A 20,471-nucleotide genomic window follows, 5' to 3' on the forward strand; every position below is an offset into this window, starting at 1 on the left:
TCCTGTTATCAGCCTCACATGCCGTTTCACTTTACTCCCTGAGGAAAGGATAAATAGGACTGAAAAAAATGGAACCAAAGTAGGGAGCACTTGGGAGCCATCACTGACATATAAAACAGGTGGAAATGTGGTGAAAAAGGTAAACTCAGTAAATCAGCTAACCAGTCAGCAAATATGATAACATGGTCTAGCAAAAACTGAAAGACAAGAAAAAGTACTGAACCCCAGCATGGCAAGGAAGCTGACATTTACTCCTTTTTATCTGTTTTGAGGATCATGAGACGCCTCCCACAGGTAATGGAGATGGAGAGAGACTACGCAGCAAGAATTGGCAGTGCAGATACCGCTTTTACCTGCCCCTTTCATCCCCCTTGGCTTTCCCTCCTTTTCTGTCAGGTAGAAGGGTGTTTCCTCTGTTCAAGAGACACCTAATTCAGAAGAGGCGAAGGGGCCAAGAGGGAGGGAGCAGGCCCATAGCCAGCCAGCTCTTCTCTCCAGGGAAGAAGTTTCCTTCTCATCCAGTTGAGAAAGAGTGGGAACAAGGGTTCAGAAAATATCTGTCCAATGATAAAGGCTGTGCACTAGACCAGCTCTCCCCTGTACATTGTCTTTCTCAGTCTAGTAGGTGAAGTTTTAGAAAAATGGGTCACCGAAACATCAGAAAGATTTAGACCAGTTTTGAAAAATAAATTGTATGTTAAATGAATATCCATTAAAAGTAGAAATGAAGAAATAAGTGGAGGAAAAAAAGGAGACTATTGTTAATGTAAAGGGTATCATATTTAAGTAGTAGGGAACAGGGAAATTTTTGTTTCTTAAGACTTTTTTCATTTTTTGTTGCTTTCTGGTTTTTTTCCTAATTTAAAAAAATATGTTTCACAGAAAAACTTCAAATTTATACAAAAATAAAGAGAACAGTGTAGTGAACTCCCCTCTGCACACACCCAGATTCATTTATCCCCTTCCACTGTTTTCTGAAATTATCAGACAGAAGTAAACATTATGTCATATCCACTATATGTGCTTCCGTATGCATCTCTTCCTATGCACATTTTCCTATAAAACCATAATGCCATTGTCACACCTAACAATATGAGTGATAATTCTTTGATATCATTTACTGTTCATTCTGTATTCAAATTTCTTTATTAAATTTCTCAAAATTGTCTTTGAATCTCTGATTCCTTTCAATAAAAAAAGTGGAATTTAGAAACTACAGCCTGGATGTGAAGGGTGCTCATTCTTATCAGCATCAGTGTCTCCAGACTTTTTCAGGGCACAGAGTAGGAAATATAAATATTTAAAAAATAAAAAGGCTATGAGTTCATACCGATGTCTTCAAGTTAACTTTATGGATTTTAATATTATTTGACTTTATATTTATATCTCTTTTCTCTTACACTGACAATCTTGGTTCAAAATAATATTGCAGAATTTACTTGCTTTATCCTTTAAGTATATGAGATGGTTTTAAATGAATAACTCAACATTAATACTACTAATTGTTTTATTTTTATGTAGAGAAAAAATATAGTTTTCTTTACCTTTTATTATTATCATTATTTTTTGTCTTTCAAAGTTTATGCAAGAGATCAGACGATGAATTTTTTCCTCAAGTCCATTTTTAGTGTTAATGTGGATATATTTCCGGGCAGTGAGATTCAGTCTATTAAGTCTTTAGTTCACCAGATAATTTGAGTTATTTGCAATTCATTACATCATAAGTAGGAAATGTTCCAGAAGTGACAGTGGGATTATTATGCTCTTTAGATGGTGGATCAATCTGTGCTGCATTGGATGCATTTATTAGTGTCTGCCCTTCATCATAGTGCAAGTCCAGAAACACAAAGGTAAACGCTCTAAATGAAACAGAGCCTGCAAGGACCCCAGCGTTTCATTTATTTGACAAATGGATAATTTATGGTTACTTATTTTAGACTGACTTTCTTTTTCCTTTGTGGGTCAAGTGATTAAGCACTTTAACTTTGGGACGTATTTTATATTTGACCCTGGGAGAAATGTAAGTGTTCATAGAGAATATGGGAATAGGTAGGTAGCCCCTTCCTCCCTTTCTTATTGTCTTCCTCCCTTCCAGCCATCTATCTATACTTCTTTCTTTTTCCTACAACCAGGTAATTCTTTGACCGTGAAGCTGAGTGCTAGGCAACAGGAGAGAAGAAGGAGGCCTGTCATTCCCCCTTCAGTCTTTTAAATTTTTTACCTGTCTTTCTAAAATGTCTCATTCCCAAACGCCCATAAGATTGGAATCAGGAGTTGTGAGTTTTTAAAAATATGTTTTTACATACTCAAGGATGATTAATACTTTAATTAGGTTAACTTTGAGAGGGATTTAAAATTTTCCTTTCTTGGCATTTCACGTCAAATGAATAATGCTGGGGAGCACTGAGTGCAGTGAACCAACAACAGAGATCTACTTTGAAAGGTGTGGCTTTCTGAAAACAAGGATCTATCAGGAGTAATAATTCTAAACTTTGTCCCAGTTAGAAGTAATTACAAAGATGTTGGGCTACCACAAGGCTTCTATGTCAGCTATGGCTGGTGGTACAATGTTAAAGGTTTGAAATTTCAGAAACTATGACAATGTAAATAGATTTGTTTTTTTATCATATCACCCCTCCTATAGCTAAAGTGTTCCTTATTCATGTAGGCATTCATTCATTCATTCATCCAGCAAAGTATATTGAGTACCTACTCAGTATGTACCAGGCGCTATTCTGGGTCCAGGGGTTAGAAGAAGGAGAGCATGAAACGTAATGCGTGAAGTCTTCAGGGCCAGACAGTAAGCCAATAAACAAATAATGTAACTACAGAGTGAGATAAGTGCTGTGAAGAAAATGAAAACAACGTTGTGTTAGAAAGTGACAGGATATGTGCTTATTCTGAGGTGATGCAAGCTGAGAACTGAAGGGTGATTAACTGACTCAATTTCCATGTTTAGAATACTAAATTTGAAAGTACTGTACAGTTTATTTAAACAATAACTACAGGGGCTGGCCGAGTGGCTTGTTGGTTAAGAGCTGGCTTGGGACACCAGCTCTGAGCAGCAGGGCCCCGGTTCGGATTCCACATGGGCCAGTGACGCTGCGCCCTCTACAGCTAAGTTGATGAACAACATCTCGACCTGGAGCTGGGCTGCCATGAGTCGCTGGTGATGGCGTAGGCTGCAGAAGGGCGGCAGTGGGCTGCAGTAAGCTATCGTGAGAGGCCGGCAGCTGCCAGTGAGCCACTGTGAGCAGCCATCCAATGGCTGGTGACCTACAGCCTCACCCGGGAAGAGCGCAATGATAATACCAACATGGGCCAGTGAAGCCATGTCCTCCACAACTAGACTGAAGAACAAAAGGACAGCAACTTGTGTGTTCCCCTTCCCCAATTCCCCAATGCTGTTCTCCTTCACCAATTTCCCAATAAAAATCTTTATTAAAAAAAAACCCAAAAAAACAATAACTACAAATTTGGCATTTGAATTTATTTCCAAATGTCTATTTTTTTTTCAACTGGCACTATAAATAAACTTTAAGATTAAAATCTCTTATTTTGTCAGCTTCTGAAAACTGGAGGAAATCTTAGGTGAAGGGTATATGGGAACTCTATAACTTTTATATAAATCTAAAGTTATTCCAAAATAAAACACTGACTAGAAAAAAATAGTAAGAAATACCAAAATTTATACCAAATCATGTACAATGTTGCTTAGATATGGCAAAAATGAGGAAGCCCGACTTCCCTATAGGAAGGGACAGCTAAGAGAAATGATGGGTTTGAGAACTTATCCCTTGAATGCTCTTATACTCTATCTAGACTTTTGCCCCATCACTCATGTATGGACAAGACAAATTTTGCCATTTTTTTAATGCATCATTTTACCTTCATAAATTTCAGAAACTTAACAAAACTTACAAATAGAGTTAGTTTACATTTTTCTTTCTTATTTTTAAATTCATGCGTTTTCTTAAAATATTCTTGGACTACTTAGGATGTTATCCTTCAGGTGGAAATTAGCAAATCTTTTTCACATGGGACTTTTAGGAATACTGGCATCACAGATAAAAGAATAGAGCCCAGTTGGCAGTGCTTTACACCTACAGCCTGGTAACAGGTTGGTTAAAACACAGAGTGCTGGGCCCCACCCTTGGAGTTGTTGATTCATTAGTATGGATGAGCTCAAGAATTTCCATTTGGCATAAGTTCCCAGGTGACACGTTGATCCTGGGATCACCTTTCAGAATGTCTGCAGCAAACACTTAGCACTGGTATTTCCCAAGCTTGGGGTTTGGGGAAAAGTAGCTTTATCATCCCAATTCTATATCAAGTGACATTTTAAACCTTCCTTTGAATTCTTTAAATTTCCACTTATCCTCTTTGTAACAGCACTTACTAAAGACCCAGAAGTCTTTTTACCATTCTTATCTGGTTTCCATCCCAAATTCTGTTGCTGTTGTTTTCTGTTCTCACTGCTCTTGTGAGGTTTTACTTTTTTTTTTTTTAAAGTCCCTTTAGTATTGTTTTCAATGGATTTCAGTGGTGTTTTGGCATGAAATCGATTCTGTATTCAGTCTTTCATCTTTACCCCAATATGAGTGTATGTATATTAAAGTAATTTTTTCTTTCTTGATTTCCACAAAATCCCATGAGGTAAGTTGGGTACAAGAGTATCTTCCCTGCACTGAGGAAGTAATGACTATGAGACACAAAATCACGTGATCTGAAAAAGGAAGGCTTAAGCTCAAGCTTTTTGACATCCATTTCTTTGTTAATTATAATGTACTATGAATCTGATGCTCTCAGTGGACCTCAAATATGGTTTGTCAAAGCCATCAGGACCCCTGTTCCTTTACTTTATATCAACATCTCAAGTATTTTTTACACTAAAATAATTTTAATAGTGTGTTATTGGATGATTCTCTTATATTTATGTGTAGGCTGTATTTTTACTAAGGATAGGCCACAAAATCCATTTAAAGACATAAACCAGTACATTAGTTTCTATTTTGTGGATTTTTGTTAAATTATACATTTTCCCCCAGATACTCTTTATCCTTTGATGGAAAATTAGCAAATCTTTGTCATAAGGGCTTTTAATGAAATAGTGTCATAGATCAAATCAATCTCAAAATTGGTACCCCTGAGGCTTAAGTGTCCTGAACCTGATCATGGAGGAAGGTGATGCTGTCGTAGATACACAGTGTGTCTTCAGGTCTGTTTCCCCTCACAGTCATTTGGACGAGGGGCTCAGAAGACAATGCATAATAATAGTAAGCATTTGATAGAGATTACTGCATTTACTTCTCACAACTCCATGAGGTACATGTTATTATCCCTGTTTTATAGATTAGGAAACCGAGGCACAGAGAGATTATGTAAATTGCCTGAGATTTCATAGCTAGGAAATGGCAGATTTGAGATTGGTTTCAAACTCAAGAAGTCCATGTTTTTTTTTTTTTTTTAGTAAAGGCAAATTAACGGAACAAACACCACAGAACATATATAGTGCTGTACTGGTAAATGTTTAAAAATCAGCTTTCAAAAAAAAAAAAGTGCTGATTTGCGTGGCATACATGCTCCCATCATGGCCAGTTTCAGATTCCCAAGAGGATGTCTCTGAAGGCCCTGCTAGAGAGAGATGCACACAGTGGTCTCCTGAGCGGGTGCGAGCCAGCCCCAGCTCACCACTGGAGTGCGCAAAAGTGACCAACCCCCAATTGAATGAGCTCACAAGACTGAAGAACCTGAGGCCTGGCCGTAGGTCCTCAGCTATTGTCAGCTGTTCCTTCCCTCCCGTAACAATGAATGGGCATAATTGAAACCAATATTTATGCCGAATGCCCAACACAAGTAGAGTGGTGGGCGCCCTGATAGGAGGGTAAAGGTCTGTATAAACATAGCTATTCTGGAGGGATGACTGTTTTTTAAAATTCTGCTTAAGGTTCCTAACCATGAAATATCTGTGATTAAGTAGATAATGGCTAATAAAGTAGGTGGCAGGTGCAGTAATTTTGTGCAGCCAGACTAATCCATCAGTGGTGCTTGGAAAGAATTATGCTGCTGCTTCTATTCCTATTCCTAATGCACAACTCAACACCAGGGAAAACAGAACCTAATAATGCTCCAGGCCTCTAGAGTACTGTTAGCAGCCTGGTGGCTCTTTTTTTAAGGATAACCAAGAGGTTTTTCTCTTGGTAATATTGAACTTTGTACAGTCTTTCTCTCCAGCTGACTACTGAACAGATAGGGAACTCCAGTCTGCAAATCATTTGGATTATTTGGGGTTATATTTGGGCAAATATAGTAAAATTGAAGAACTGACATGAGAGAGGTTATATACAGGCCCCTTGTGAGCACAATCAACACGTCTTAATGGATATACTGGAGGACTTAAGTCTTAACTAAAATGATAAACCAGTAAACAATCTGAGTGGTTTCTGTGTCCCATGACATTAGACTACAATCATGACAGTGACACAATCCCCACCCCCAAAGATTGTACAGAATCAAAACAAATAAATATATTGCAGTGCTTGTTCAGTAGTACATTTATGCATAAGTACAGAAGTAATACAGATTGAAGTGACAATTCTGTCTGATTGAAAAGGAAAGATGTCGGGCCGGCTGAGTGGCTCAGTTGGTTAAGAGCTCGCTCAAGAGTTTGAGCTCTGAGCAACAGTGGTTCGAGTCAGCCCAAGCTGAGCAGCCGTGAGCTGCCAACAGGTGGCGGGATGGCTCAGCTAAAAAAAAAAAAAAAAGGAAAGACGTCATAAAGAAGATGAAACCTAAACACAAAATATTGTGTTGTCAGAAGTCGTGACGTATTTTTTTCTATGTTTTTCATTGCAAAAATGTGTCATGACTTTTCCAACAACCCAATACCATAATATCAAAGCCCACATATTATAAAAGTCATAGCTGATAAGACAGGAGCTTTTTTCTTGTTATAAAATATACATAAAATTTACCATTTTAATCATTTTTAAGTGTGTAGTTTAGCAGCATTTCATGTATTCACTTTGTTCTGTAACCATCATCACTGAGGTCTGAATGTTTGTGTCCTCCCAAAATTTATGTTGAAATCCTAGCCCCCAGTGTGATGGTATTAGGAGGTGGGGTCTTTGGGAAGTGATTAGGTCATAAGGGTGGAGCCCTCAGGAATGGAATTAGTGTCCTTATCAAAGAGTCTTCAGGGATAGCCTTGCCTCCTTCCACGTGTTAAGGGCACAGCAACCAGATGACCATCTAAGAACCAGGAAGCGGGTCCATACGAGACATCAAATCTGCTGGTATACTGATCCTGGACTTCCAGCCCTCAAAACTGTGAGACATAAATTCTTACTGTTTACAAGCCACACAGTCTGTGTTTGTTATAGCAACCAAATGGACTAAAACAACCACCTTCCATCTCCCGAAATTTTTCATCTTCCAAACTAAAACTCTTTACCTATTCAACATTAACTCCTCATTCTTTTCTCCTCACAGACCCTGGCAGCCACCCTTCTACTTTCTGTCTCTATAAATTTGACTACTCTAGATACTTCATATAAGTAGAATCATACAATGCTTGTCCTTTTGTATCTGGCTTATTTCACTTAGCGTAATGTCTTCATGGTTTACCCACCTTGTACCATGTGTCGAAAGTTCTATACTGTTTAAGGCTGAATAATATTTCATTGTATAAATATACCACATTTTGTTTATCCATTTATCCATTGATGGATGCTTGGGATGCTTCCACATTTTGGCTATTATAAATAATGCTGCTAAGAATATGGCTACACAAATATCTGTTCAAATCCCTACTTTCAGTTCTTTTGAGTAAATACCCAAAATTGGAATTATGGGATCATATGGTAATTCTATTTTTAATTTCTCGAGAAACTTCCATACCACTTTCAATACCAGTTACACCATTTTACATTTCTACCAGCAATGTAATAGGGTAATTCAGGAACATTTTTAACCTAAGCTAATTTGTCTGCTTTATCCAATTCTTCGGCATACCTCAACTCAGTATAGAAACTGTTGTTTTGATGGGAAATTGCTCTAGAGAGCATGTGCTGCTACTCAGCTCACTTGGCACCCCAGTAAGAGTTTACACACACTCAACATGGATTTTATGAATTGTTATTTAAGGTCACAAAGCAAAGGCAAAATCTTTCGCTATTTCCTGTTGCCAAAACCTCTTTGCACTCTGCTGACAATCAGTACCTATTAGCAGCCAAGGGAACCATATTTCCCAATATTATTTTTCTTGTTAAAGTATGAATTATGACATCACCAAAGCTTCCCTTTCAGAACATGTTAGCAAGGGTCAGAAACCAAAATGAAAAAGTGGCTGATAAATCTTAGAAAATTAGCACTGGTAAAATTATTGAGTGACAGTATCAAAATGGCCTTGTCAAGAATCCATGGCACATGCTCCCATCAAAACCAAATGTCCTGTGATCTCATTATATTAAATATGTTGTACAGCTTTTATACCCATGGATTTTTTTTAAACTGTACTGGTAACAATCATTTTAGAAATATAAACTCTCAAGGATACCTTTTGATAATGAGATGAAAGCTATTGAATATTCCCTAAGAAAAGATGCTGCCTGTATATCCAACACTTTTCATATCATTTCTGGGGTATAAAGAATGTGTTAAACCCATTCATGAATCCAAGGTTAAAAAAACCTCTATAAGTTTGTATTGTATGCCATCAGTAATGTACCATACTATAAAAAAAACTTGATTCATTGCTTAGTTTATTCATTGATTTACTAGTAAATCAAGGATAAAAAAGTAGTGTAAGAATGTGTTGCATGGGCTTTGCTGTCAAATAATGAACTTCCTAAGCCCTGCTTTTCTTTTCTTTTCTTTTTTTTTTTAAACTGAGCCATCCTGCCACCTGTTGGCAGCTCAGTGGCTGCTCAGCTCAGGCTGGGAATCAAACCGCTGTTGCTCAGAGCTCAAACTCTTGAGCGAGCTCTTAACCAACTGAGCCACTCAGCTGTCCCAAGCCCTGCTTTTCTTATCTGTACACTGTGAGTAACAAAGAGTAACTAAGAATGGATGGAAAGTGCTTGGCATCCAGGACTGGCACACAGAAAAAGCCTGCTATTTTTATTGGTATTGTTTTCCCCTGACATGATAAAGAAACCTAAGAAGAAGGTGGTGATCTCTTTTTAGGATGCTGACCTCAATTATATGTATATTTTAAAGCCCTCTGTAGCAATTGATGAGAACCAAGTGAAGTAGTTGTCTTCAATCTTATTGTGGAGGGCACAGCTCCATGACCCATGTGGGAATTGAACTGGGAACATTGGTGTTATGAACACTACGCTCTAACTACCTGAGCTAACTGGCCACCCCTCAATATTTTTGATGTGGTATTTTATACTCAATAATTTTTTGAAAGGCCATTTATATCATGTTAATTATAAAATTAGCAGATGTCCAGAGAAGGATTGCTTGGGGAAATGGTACAAGTGGTAGTTTGTTTGTTAATCTCTTTCTGATAACAATTTTTTGAAGATTCAGTTCTGAGAACAATTCAATGCATATACCGTATTTCCCCATGTGTAAGACACACCCTTGTTTGAAAAATTTGGGGTCTAAAAACTGGATGGTGCATCTTATACAGTGGTTGTAAATTTTTTTACTTGCATTTCCCTCAACTGATGAGGAGTTGTATGAATTTTATGATGATAAAACTTGAGTTCAATAACTTTATGTAATACATTTTTTTCAAATTTCAGGCCCCCAAATTAAGTGCATCTTATACATGGGAAAATATGGTAATGCCCAAGAACCAACAAAACCTTTAACAGGAAGAAAGAGCTGGACCGTTATCCTGGAATATAAAGTTTATGCAAAGTACAGAATTAAAACTAGATTGGGAAGAATATATAATTATTAAATTTAAGGTCCTATGTCCTAATTCAAAAATATGTCAGCCCAAATTATAGTTTTCAAATAAAGACATTATCACATTATAATTTAACAGAAATTAGTGTGATATAGAAAATGGCTGATTTAAGCTGGCTTTCAGGGAAACTTCCATATAAAAAGTTGGAAATAAATAAGTACGACAATGAATTCTTAAATCATTGGAGAAAATTTAGACTGGTTCAAAAACTAGAGGCAGTATGACCTAAGGGAAGTGAAAACTTTGGTATGGAAGACTTTTACTTATAACTGAAATATAAATTTCTAAAGTATAGTAAGGAACTATTTCTCCCACTTTCAAATCAGGCCTTTGGCATAGTTTTATGTGATTTGTACAGCAAGATGTGATTTCCCCACATATTATTTGAATTGCAGAAATACATAATTACATTGTCTTTTTGTTGTAATTTTAAGGGCCACAAGACTTGGGTGTTACTTAATGGTTTAGGAAACCCATACCTTTCTTTTTTATTTTTAAAAAAAATATGTATAGTAGTCCCCTTTTATTCGTGGTTTTGCTTTCCATGATCATCCTCAGTCCAAAAACATTAACTAGAAAATTCCAGAAATAAATAATTCATAAGTTTTAAATTGCATACCATTTTTAAGTAGATGAACTTGAGCTAAAAGTATGGAGGTTAACTTTTTCTTACCCTTTTTCTGTTTGTAAGATGATTTCTTCAATTTTATCTTTCTAACCTATATACTGACTAGATTTTGTTTCTGCAAAATCATTCTGTGCTTTATTAAAATCATTTTAATTACTGCATTTAAATTCTGTTGTTGTTATTTATATTCTTAATTTTTTACCTGTGCCAGTTTCCAATGCATCTGAACCTGATTTGTCTCTTATTCAAAGACCCCATTAAAAAAAATTGTGGGACCGGCCGAGTGGTGCATTGGTTAAGAGCTGGCTTGGGACGTCAGAGGGCCCCAGTTCAGATCCCACATATGAGCACCAGTGACACTGCCCTCCACAGCTAAGATGCTGAACAACAGCTGAACCTGGAGCTGGGCTGACGTGAGTCACTGGCGACCGTAGGCTGCAGCCACTGCTGCAGTGGGTTGCCATGGGCTACCTACTGTGTGTAGCCAGCAGCCAGCGTGAGTAGCCAGCAGCCGCAGTGAGCGGCCGTCCAGAAGCCGGCGACTGATCTGCCTCGCCCAGGAAGAGCGCAATGATGGTGCCAACTTGGGCCAGTGAAGCAATGTCCTCCACAACTAGACTGAAGAACAAAAGGACAGCAACTTGTCTGTTCCCCTTCCCCCAATTCCCCAGCACTGTTCCCATCCCCCAATTACTCAATACAAATCTTTAAAAAAAAAAAATTGTGAACATGTAAAGCACTTATAATCTAAAACTATCTCTCTCTTTTTCTAGGATTAACATTCCAAATAAGACCTCTGTCTAATCTCTTGCACATAATAATTTTTTTTCCTTGTGGGGGAATAACTTTTTTTTTTTTACCTTTTTTTTGTATGAAGTCTGCTCTTTGTCAGAAGATTATTTGTGCCAATTATCCTTGGCACCCTTCAAGTTTACTTGGTTAACAGTCAAATTCTCCTCTTAAAATTCACCCCAAGGGCTTGATCATGTAGAATGTAGGCTTGTCTTATTCATTTATTTAGTAAAGGGCCTTAGGATTGTGGGGAGGGATTAGAATCTTGTTCAATCACAGTCAGAGAACTTGTTTCTTTGTATACATTTTTCCACCTTAGTTTTATAGAGGACTGCACCAGAAGCCAGCTGGGGGTGTGCTGGGACATGTACATGATGCTCTTCAGAAGCCAAGGCTGAGGAAAGCAGCGAAAGGGCACGGCAGGGCTGTGTACTTGCTATGCCTTGGTGGCCTCGGAAAGCTATTTAATCTGTGTGGAGCCTTTCCCCTGTGCCTCTTGCCCCTGGCCTCTCCAGATTAGCGGAAACTGGTGGAGTTTGCCAGGTTTTCTTCCTGTAGCACCACTTCACTGTGTTGAAGAGAAGAATCATATTTTGGTTTCATACATCCTGACTTAGTCCCTGAATTAAGTGATTCCTTAGATTTTGTGGCATGCCAAGGCCCCTAGTCCCTAATGTGGTCTTTTTAAAAAAAAAAAAATCCTTTTAGCCTCTGCTCTTTAGTCATTTTCTAGGACTATGTTTATAAGATCTTATACTGCCATCTTTCCTAGGAGACTCTGGCTAATCTTCTTGAATAAGTGGCTTGTGTCTAGGATCATCTAATGTGGCTCCTACTAGTTCTCTATAAATAGTCTTGTAAATATTGAAAAAGACAAACCATCAATAATCCAAACACTAACTTAAAACAATGAAATGTCAAAACTATGGAGGATTAGACCCTAATTTAATGAAGGCTATATTTCAAATTGAGGAAGAGCTTCGCTGAGTCAAGTCTTGATTGTGACAAACCTCAGCTGCACTTGCAGAAAAGGAGGCTCTTGAGAAAGGGTAGAAAAGACTTTGCTTTTCTTATAGTCTATCCTCACATTCTGGTTGGCCCCAACCAGAAAAAGTGGTATCAGCTCCTCTCTGTTGCTCTAGAATACTAAGTGTACTTCTCTAAAACTCCAGATTAAATCACCAAGGTTAAGAAGAGGATGAGAGGAGAATATTTGGATTTGGGGATGGGGGAAGTGCTTACATTGCAAGGAAAGACTCAAAAGATACCATTTTACTCTTGACTCAGTCACTTAAAGACTATAGGGTCCAGCATGATTTAGAGAAACTTAAAGGGAAACAGAAATAGAATTTAAAAGGGAAATTGTATGTTTGAAATTAATGGCAAATATAAAGGTCAATTAAAACCATATAAAATCAGTATCATAAGGAAAGGCAGATTATGTTTTTTAAAAGTCACCAAGCATTAAAGGAAACAAAGGAGAGGCAAAAAAAAATAGAAAGTATAATATAATATGGCAGTGGTAAGGCCAACTATTAGTTCTGACATTAAGTGTAAATGGGAAAGACTTCACTAAAATTAGATCTTTTTAAACAAACCAACATGTTCATTACTAGAGGAACACATAATACAAAATAATACAAAAAGTTTAAATGTAAAAAGGATGGACAAATCTCATTAATCACTTGCAAACAGAAAGAAAACAGATATCAAATGAAGCAAAAAAGTATTGAAATCAATAGATTTCATTTTTATAATAATCAAAAGTGAATGTAGAATTATTATGAACTCTTCCGTGATAAATCTCATTATTTCAAAATACACAGAATACAACCTATATGTCCTAATAGAAGAATGAGTAAATGTATTGTAGTATATCAGTGTTCTGGCCTTATATGTAGTGATTAAGAACAGTGATATTGATGTTTCTTTAGTCATAAGGAAGGCTGTTACCAATATATTGTTGACTGAAGAAAGCATATCGCAGATGGTACAGACATTATTCTCCTGATTTGGTTAAAGTAGAACCAACATGTTAACCATTGGTATTACTAAGTGATGAAATTAGTCAATTTAAATATTTTCATCCATAGTTTTAATCTTTTTTATGGTAAATATAGATTATATTACTGTATCCTGGTATTCACTGTCTCTCCTCTGGAAGAATTATACTTTCATGCATCAGTGATCTCAAATTGGCCACATGACTTGCTTTGGCCAATAAAAAGTGAGCAAAAGTGACATGTGCCAGCTCCAGCTGCCATGGCTCTTTTCCTCCTTCACATGGAGGTTGCTCCTTCAGCCTGGATGAAGAGAACACAGAGTAGGGCTGCAGAAGACCATAAGGGACATGTAAATGATAAGAAATAAACCTTTCTTGCAAGCCCTTGAGATTTGGGGATTGTGTGTTACCACATCACAACTTAGCCTAGACTAAGTAGTCCCCAGTTTTAAATGTTTTTCTGAACACATACAGGTTATGATGCCTATGAACAGCAAGTTCTAGAAGTCTTCCCTGCCACTGTTTGCTTTAGTCAGGTCCCTAGGTCATAAACATGCATTTTATGTCACTCAGTGTAAATGCACATGTTATGGCATGTAGAAACAATTGTAGTGATCCTATTGATATGAAGGAGAAATGACACAGGAAAATTAGATGTTCTTTCATATTGCTGTTATGTTCAGCCACAATAATTTTCTCATTGAGTAAAAATTATGTTGGTGTTGGCTTTAAAATCTGTAATGTTTTTGGTGTAGAATTTTATTTAGGCAATTTCTGAAAATATGCTTTGATAGGGATGAAATAACATTTTTTTCATGTCACAGCCATTTTCACACGATAGAAATAAAGAATACATAGGTGCAACCTACTAACAGAATTTAGACTTACTTTAGTAATGTGTTTTGAAATGGAGCAGGTGATCAAACACTTGATTGATAATCAGGTTAACATGATCTTTAAAAGTCATCTCATTCAACCTTGTATTAGATGCCTAAAACCTTTTTTGTTAAAAAAATAAAAAAATTAATAGAAACAACAATAATCTGAAAGACAATTTTTGGAATGAATTCAATTCTCTCACTCACCTTTTCTTCATTCTTGATATTATTGAAGATATTCATGATAGTAATTCCATCAAAATGTTGCTCTTTCATCATAGGCAAGCTATCCTGAAAATGTCATTTTAAATTAAAGTGTAAACCGAGATGTTAGCATCGGTGTTAATCAGGAAAGTGTGGTTAGATGCAGTTAAGGGGGGGGGGGGCGCGGTAATGAGTGCAATGAAGGAAATTCTGGCCCTTGATGTAGCTTGGATTGAATTTACTTCCAAATGGATAACAGCTTAATGAGTTTGGTTGTATCAGCCTCATCCCATGAGGGCACTTGAGCATATCACAGAATCTCCATACTTTCAGCTCAAGTGTCAGCATCTACTTGTAGAACATCTTGGACCAGAAAGCAAAGTATTTCAAATTAAGGACCTGAGCAGTGTTCTTGCTTTCTGTATGCTGGCACCAGAGATTGGCTTGAGAAATTTTACTCACACTTAGGAAACTACTTTCGTAAAACAAAAGGATTAGATGATTATCTAACAAGTGCTGGCTTATTACTACCTTTTGCCAATACTAAATGACACCTCATCTTGAGCCAACCAAGGAGCTCTACAGCTCTTTACATTTCTATTTGTCCCAAAACTAGTTTTGTTGCAAGAGAAAGCTTTCAAGGTTGGGGGATAAGTAGCTTTTATGTTTCCTGTGGTGGCAGTGAAGTTGAAACCGTAAGTAAGTATGACAAGTTTTATTCACTAGAATGTCCAGTTTTCTTAATTTATAATAATTTGCCTTTTAATTATTGGGATTGTTCTTTTGAATATTCTCTGTAACCAGGTGACCATTAAAATCATGATTAACATGTTTAGGGTTGCATAATCCATTACCACAATGTTAACAGATTTTATATAGGCCTGTATAAAATTTAATTTATAGCAGGTGCAGAATTACATGATCTATACATAAATCACTCAATATATTTGTATCATAACATAATCTGTTAAATATTTGTATCCAGCCTAAATTTCTCTGAGCTCCAATCCACCTTTCCAAGTGTTTGTCTTCATTTGAAAGCCTCATTTGTACCTCAACAGCAGCATGTCTAAAACCATTCTCATGACCTTCTTTCAATCCTGGATTTCCCTTGGCCAGCCATTGCTCAGAATGCCAGAAACCTAGGAGTCACTCTCAACCCTGCCTTTTCGTCGTCTTCCACATCCTGTCACAATTGACAGGACTAGGTGCTCAATTTTCTACCACCTCTCTAGTCCATCATCTCTTGCTTCCTGATTGGGCCTCCCTCATCTTTTTTACTTCCCTAATTTGGTTCTCCTCATGACTGCCAAAATATCCTTTTAAACACACATATCTGGTTACATGTATACTACACCCCTCTGTGGCTTCTTATGCTTAAGATAAAAATCAAAATGCTGAACATGGCCGACGAGGCCCTACTGGGCCTGACTTTTGCCTTTCTTTGACCCTCATGGCACTCTCTTTCTCTGTGCTCTGATCCTATTGGCCAGCACTAATTCCTTGATTATGCCATGCTGGACACCCAGGCATCTGGTTAACTCCAATCAGCCTTCAGAGCTCAACTCAAATCTTTTTGCTCAAGGGTACCTCTGACCCCCCAGACCCAGTTAGTTCCCCTTGCTGTGTGTCCTCATAATACCCAAGCACCTTTGTTTTTGTTTTTTTCTTGAATTTTTGATTGTCCCTCCCTCTGGACTGAAGTGCAGGTTTCACTTTTCTTTGGCCTAAAGATTGATTTTTGTTCATCACCAGCAGCTTTCTCTTCCAACCTGTGCTAAAGTACTTACTCAAGTGTTCCGTGCTTTCTTCAAGGAGTATTGAATGGGGGCCATAAATTGGTCTTCCATCTTCTTAGAAGAGGATGAAATTCACTTTAGTGGTCACTCTTTTGGGTCACAGATTGAGGTGTAAGCTTTTCATCGTACATTTCATGCTTACCTTCAAAACCAATTTTTTTAGCAACCTGTGTCACGAATTGAACAATGCTTCTCTTGGACACAAGTTTTTAGCCCATGTACTTATGCAAACTTTCCTTATGTGAGTCCAAGTGAAAAATGAAGTGGCTCTTGGCTGTGGATACGTGAAACAATTCCAAGCATTACCCCAGCTCTGGGACCTACTTATCAATCTGTAGATGCTTACAAGCCCATTGATTATTGTTTGTGGAGAGCCATATGTAAGTGAGGTTCAAAGAGCCATGGGTATGTGTATTCCTTGATCCCTCCTCAATGCTAGATCACATGATGCACAAAAGTCATGAGCCCTTTTGCCTTTTGTGACTGACTCTCTTGTGTTGGATTGATCCATCACACACATGACATGGCTGAACTAAACGGAAGACAAGTATGGACTGAGCACTTATTGTAATCCATTGGACAGGGGAAATTAAATTGCAGAAGAAGAAACTGATGTGTTGTGTATGAAGATCCAGAACATAGCACTGTAATCTGCTTTAAAAAAGGGAGAATATAAGGGAAAAATATAACTTTACCATATAATTTCTTCCCGTTCCCTTTGTTGACAGACTTTTGTTATTATACATATTAACACTTTTAGCCTCCACTGTAAAATCTAGAAGAAGAAATATTATTTCCTAATGTGTCAGAGTTCTTTCTCTCACTAACATTTTATTTTTCCCTAAATATAATAATTTTTAACTTGTTTTTAAAATTGTTTACATGAGTTTTTTGTTTGTTTTGCTTTTAGGTGTTTTGGACACCCGCAATATTTGCCTTTTCTTTTCTAGTCAAACCTGATTCATGAAATGGACTGAAGCTGAAAATTCACCTACTTCTTTGTCTGAATTTGAGACACAATTGGGATGATCTTAAGTGCATACAACTAGACTCTACCTGCAGCAATGAGTTCAGACGAGAAGGGCATATCCCCTGCTCACAAAACATCCACTCCAACCCATAGAAGTGCCTCCACTTCATCGTCCTCCCAAAGGGACCGGAGACAGGTAAGAGAAGAGTATCAAGTGCCTTTTGTTATTTATGCAAATACAGTACCATTAGGGTATGAGGGGTTTGTCAATGAATTGTGAAGTTTTGTTGTGAAGATTTTAATTCTACAGGAAAACTCACTATTTTTTGATAGCTGGCGATGTCATGAAGATGCTGCTCTTGTCATTTAGGATCCTGTCTTAGAATGCAGACCACAGGAAGGGTAGCTAGGGGAAGCCCTGGAGCGCTCTCATCACTGTCTACGCCTGGAGGCAGGAGCCAGCATCTGGAGCTTGAATGTTCTGACCTCCCTCTCCTCATTTCTGGAGGGGGAATCTGAACCTGCAGAAGTCTTCTTCCTACAAGTTTCTCAGCGGTCTGCCAAGTGCTGGTTTCTGATTGGTGTTTCATAGAATCTGGAAACAGCTTCAGCAATTAGGTTTTGAATAAAACTGTAGTATCAGGGAATTAAAGGCAGTGAGAGCTCAGACAATGTTTCAAGTCCATAGAGGAAGTAAATTATTGTTGCTTACTTTTCCCATTGAGCCAATTCTGTAAATTATTTTTGTCTACAGAGCTAATTTATTTCTATTTCAGTGGCTATTCTACTGCCAAGGTTGTATGGAGATTGGTCATTTGAATTTTCTTCATTGTCAAAACAGATGGTTGTTCTGTCCAGCACTTGTTTCAGTATTACTATTTGCCTTTATAATATTATTTTATAATAGGAGTTTTGTTTGTGTAACTGGATATTCACAATAAGCAAGTGATGTTAACTTTTTTAAAAAAAACTTTCCTTTGGGGGGACAATTAGTGAACCTTCTTGCAAGGGGTTTCCCCCCATTTTAGGTTTTCAAAGAATATTGCCTGTTTCTAGAGGGTTTCTAGAAGCATGAATATTAGTTATTCAGTAGTCCATAGTACAGACTTGGGTCTTGAGGCAGCCATCTCTACATGTGAATTCATTCTTCTCAATGGTGGGAATGCATTCTGGGACATTCCGTACGAAACCCTCAGTCTAAAAACCCTCCCAGCACTCCCTCTCTATTGCTAGGAATAGATTCCAGGGGAATCTATAAGAATAGATGGTTCCTTATGTGTATATTTTTCACATATTCTAAGGCAGATAGTTTTGCTACCAGTCTTGGGGAATTTTTGACATTGGTGTTCTTTGTTGTGGAGTTCAAAGAGGAGATCTGTGTTCTATTCATTAGAAATAGTTATACTATTAACTAAATCTGTGATTATACACATTTATAATCTTTATTGCATTGTATTTGTAGAATAGGGGAAAGTAAGAATACCATGAATGAAAACATATTTATATTAAATAACTACTGCATTTTAAGAAGGTACTTTCCAAGTTTGCAATTGGAGCCTACCCTTCACTTGCTCCTCTGTCCTTTCTTGCAATGGCTTTTCCATTTTCCCCTTGCCCTGGATATTTAAATGGAGAGACATTTTAAGCAGCACGGCCTTCCTGGCAGCTGAGAGAAGGAAAGGATTGACCTAGCTCACCCTGGAGAATTATGGCAAATGGAAAAGACTGATGACTGCTATAGCAACATCTGTCATGCACTGTTGATCTGCCTGTTGCACCTGAGCTCCAAGGCTAGCATGCAAAACAAGAAACTGAGACCCTGGTCTGCTGGAGGGAGTTTGAAGGTGGAATGTGTGACTCCAAGCTGGCTTGTGAATGGAAAGTTTTATGACGAGAATAAAGTAACATGTTCGTAAAAAACTGACAATGAATTTTAGAAAACTAAGAGACAGTGTTCAAATGGTTATTATTGTTTAAAGAGAGAGTTTGCTTTCATTCCTGTTTATCTTAGCAGGTGGAAACTCTCCCAAATACTTTCTCCTCTGGTTCCTTCCTGCCACCAGTTTTGTGTCTGTTCATTTCCCTCAAGGGAAAGAAGAACAAAGAACAATTACAGTTCTGTTTTGCTTTCCCTGTCTCAATCACTTCCTAAATCAACCATTAATAGAAATCAGAAATTTTGAGTGATCCTGTGACATGATATGATGCAGTGTTTTTTATATGCGTCTATTTTTGTGTGGTGGCTGTTCTCATAGTGAAAGGACATAGGAAAACTGTGATAAAGTAGTCTTCATTGAATGTTACCATTCTCCTGATTTGACTGACATCTATGCAGATGGTGCCACATTTTAAAGTCCATCCTTATTTCTCTCTAAAATTGACCATGTAGGTAAAGGATCTAGCACATAGCTGAGAATACAGTGGTACCTTAAAGCATGTTATTTGCCTGCCATTCCCAAGCTCTAGTCCTAGAGCACTAATTAATTGATTGAGCATTTCTACTTAGATATAACACTGGCACCTTAAATCAATATGTATAAACCAATTTGCTACTGGGATAATCATTCTGTTATTGACCCAGGGTAAAAGTTATTCCTCTCCTTTGCCTCTCTCACATTCAATAGATTAACAAGTCCTATTGGTTATTTCCTCCCTCATAATATCATAATTTCTTTCTATTCCCACTGTTCACTCCCTAGTCCAGACTCGCATCATTTCAACCCAGGATTCTGCTCTTGCCTCACCGTATCCCCTCTGACCTGACAAGATAGAACTTCCTTAATATGGCAGGTTCGCGCTCAGAAGCCTTCAAAGGCGCTCAGTTACCTACACAATTAAGGCCAGATTTTTTTTACTTGGTATTCAGTGACTGCCATCTGATCCAGCCTCAGTATTGCATTTTCCTCCAAACCTACACAGTCTTGTCTGCTCATGGTTCCTAAAACTGCCTTATCTGTGTTTCTACCCTTGTCTTTCCAGCATGGAATTCCCACCATCCTGCTCTCGACCTGATACCTCCCTGTGCTTCAAGGACCAGCTCATGTGACACTTGCACTGGTCACTCAAACCCACATTGCCCTCTTCCTTCTCTGAACTTTTATAGAACTTTTTGACATTTGACATTTTATATTGTGTATCTTTTCATGTGCTGATCTCAGCTGTATTGTGAGGTCTTTTAAAAAGCCTATGCACTCCAATTCTTCACAGACAAGACTTGCACCTCAAATATTTAAATATATTCTAGAGGTTATTTTTAAAGACCTATAATAATAT

The 20,471-nt window shown here is 37.6% G+C and overlaps 1 protein-coding gene across 1 annotated transcript in view; it reads left to right on the forward strand.

Annotated features, from left to right (window-relative positions):
- The window catches only part of OSBPL6 (oxysterol binding protein like 6), a 210,586-nt gene that overhangs the window by 101,694 nt on the left and 88,421 nt on the right, over positions 1–20,471 (forward strand). Inside the window, exon 3 of the mRNA XM_019654014.1 lies at positions 17,139–17,394. Within this exon, the coding sequence (XP_019509559.1) occupies positions 17,293–17,394 (102 nt within the window). The 5' untranslated portion in view covers positions 17,139–17,292. The remainder of the gene's footprint in view (positions 1–17,138; positions 17,395–20,471) is intronic.

Source organism: Hipposideros armiger, unplaced genomic scaffold (genome assembly GCF_001890085.2).
Source record: "Hipposideros armiger isolate ML-2016 unplaced genomic scaffold, ASM189008v1 scaffold_212, whole genome shotgun sequence".
Lineage (NCBI taxonomy): Eukaryota > Metazoa > Chordata > Mammalia > Chiroptera > Hipposideridae > Hipposideros > Hipposideros armiger.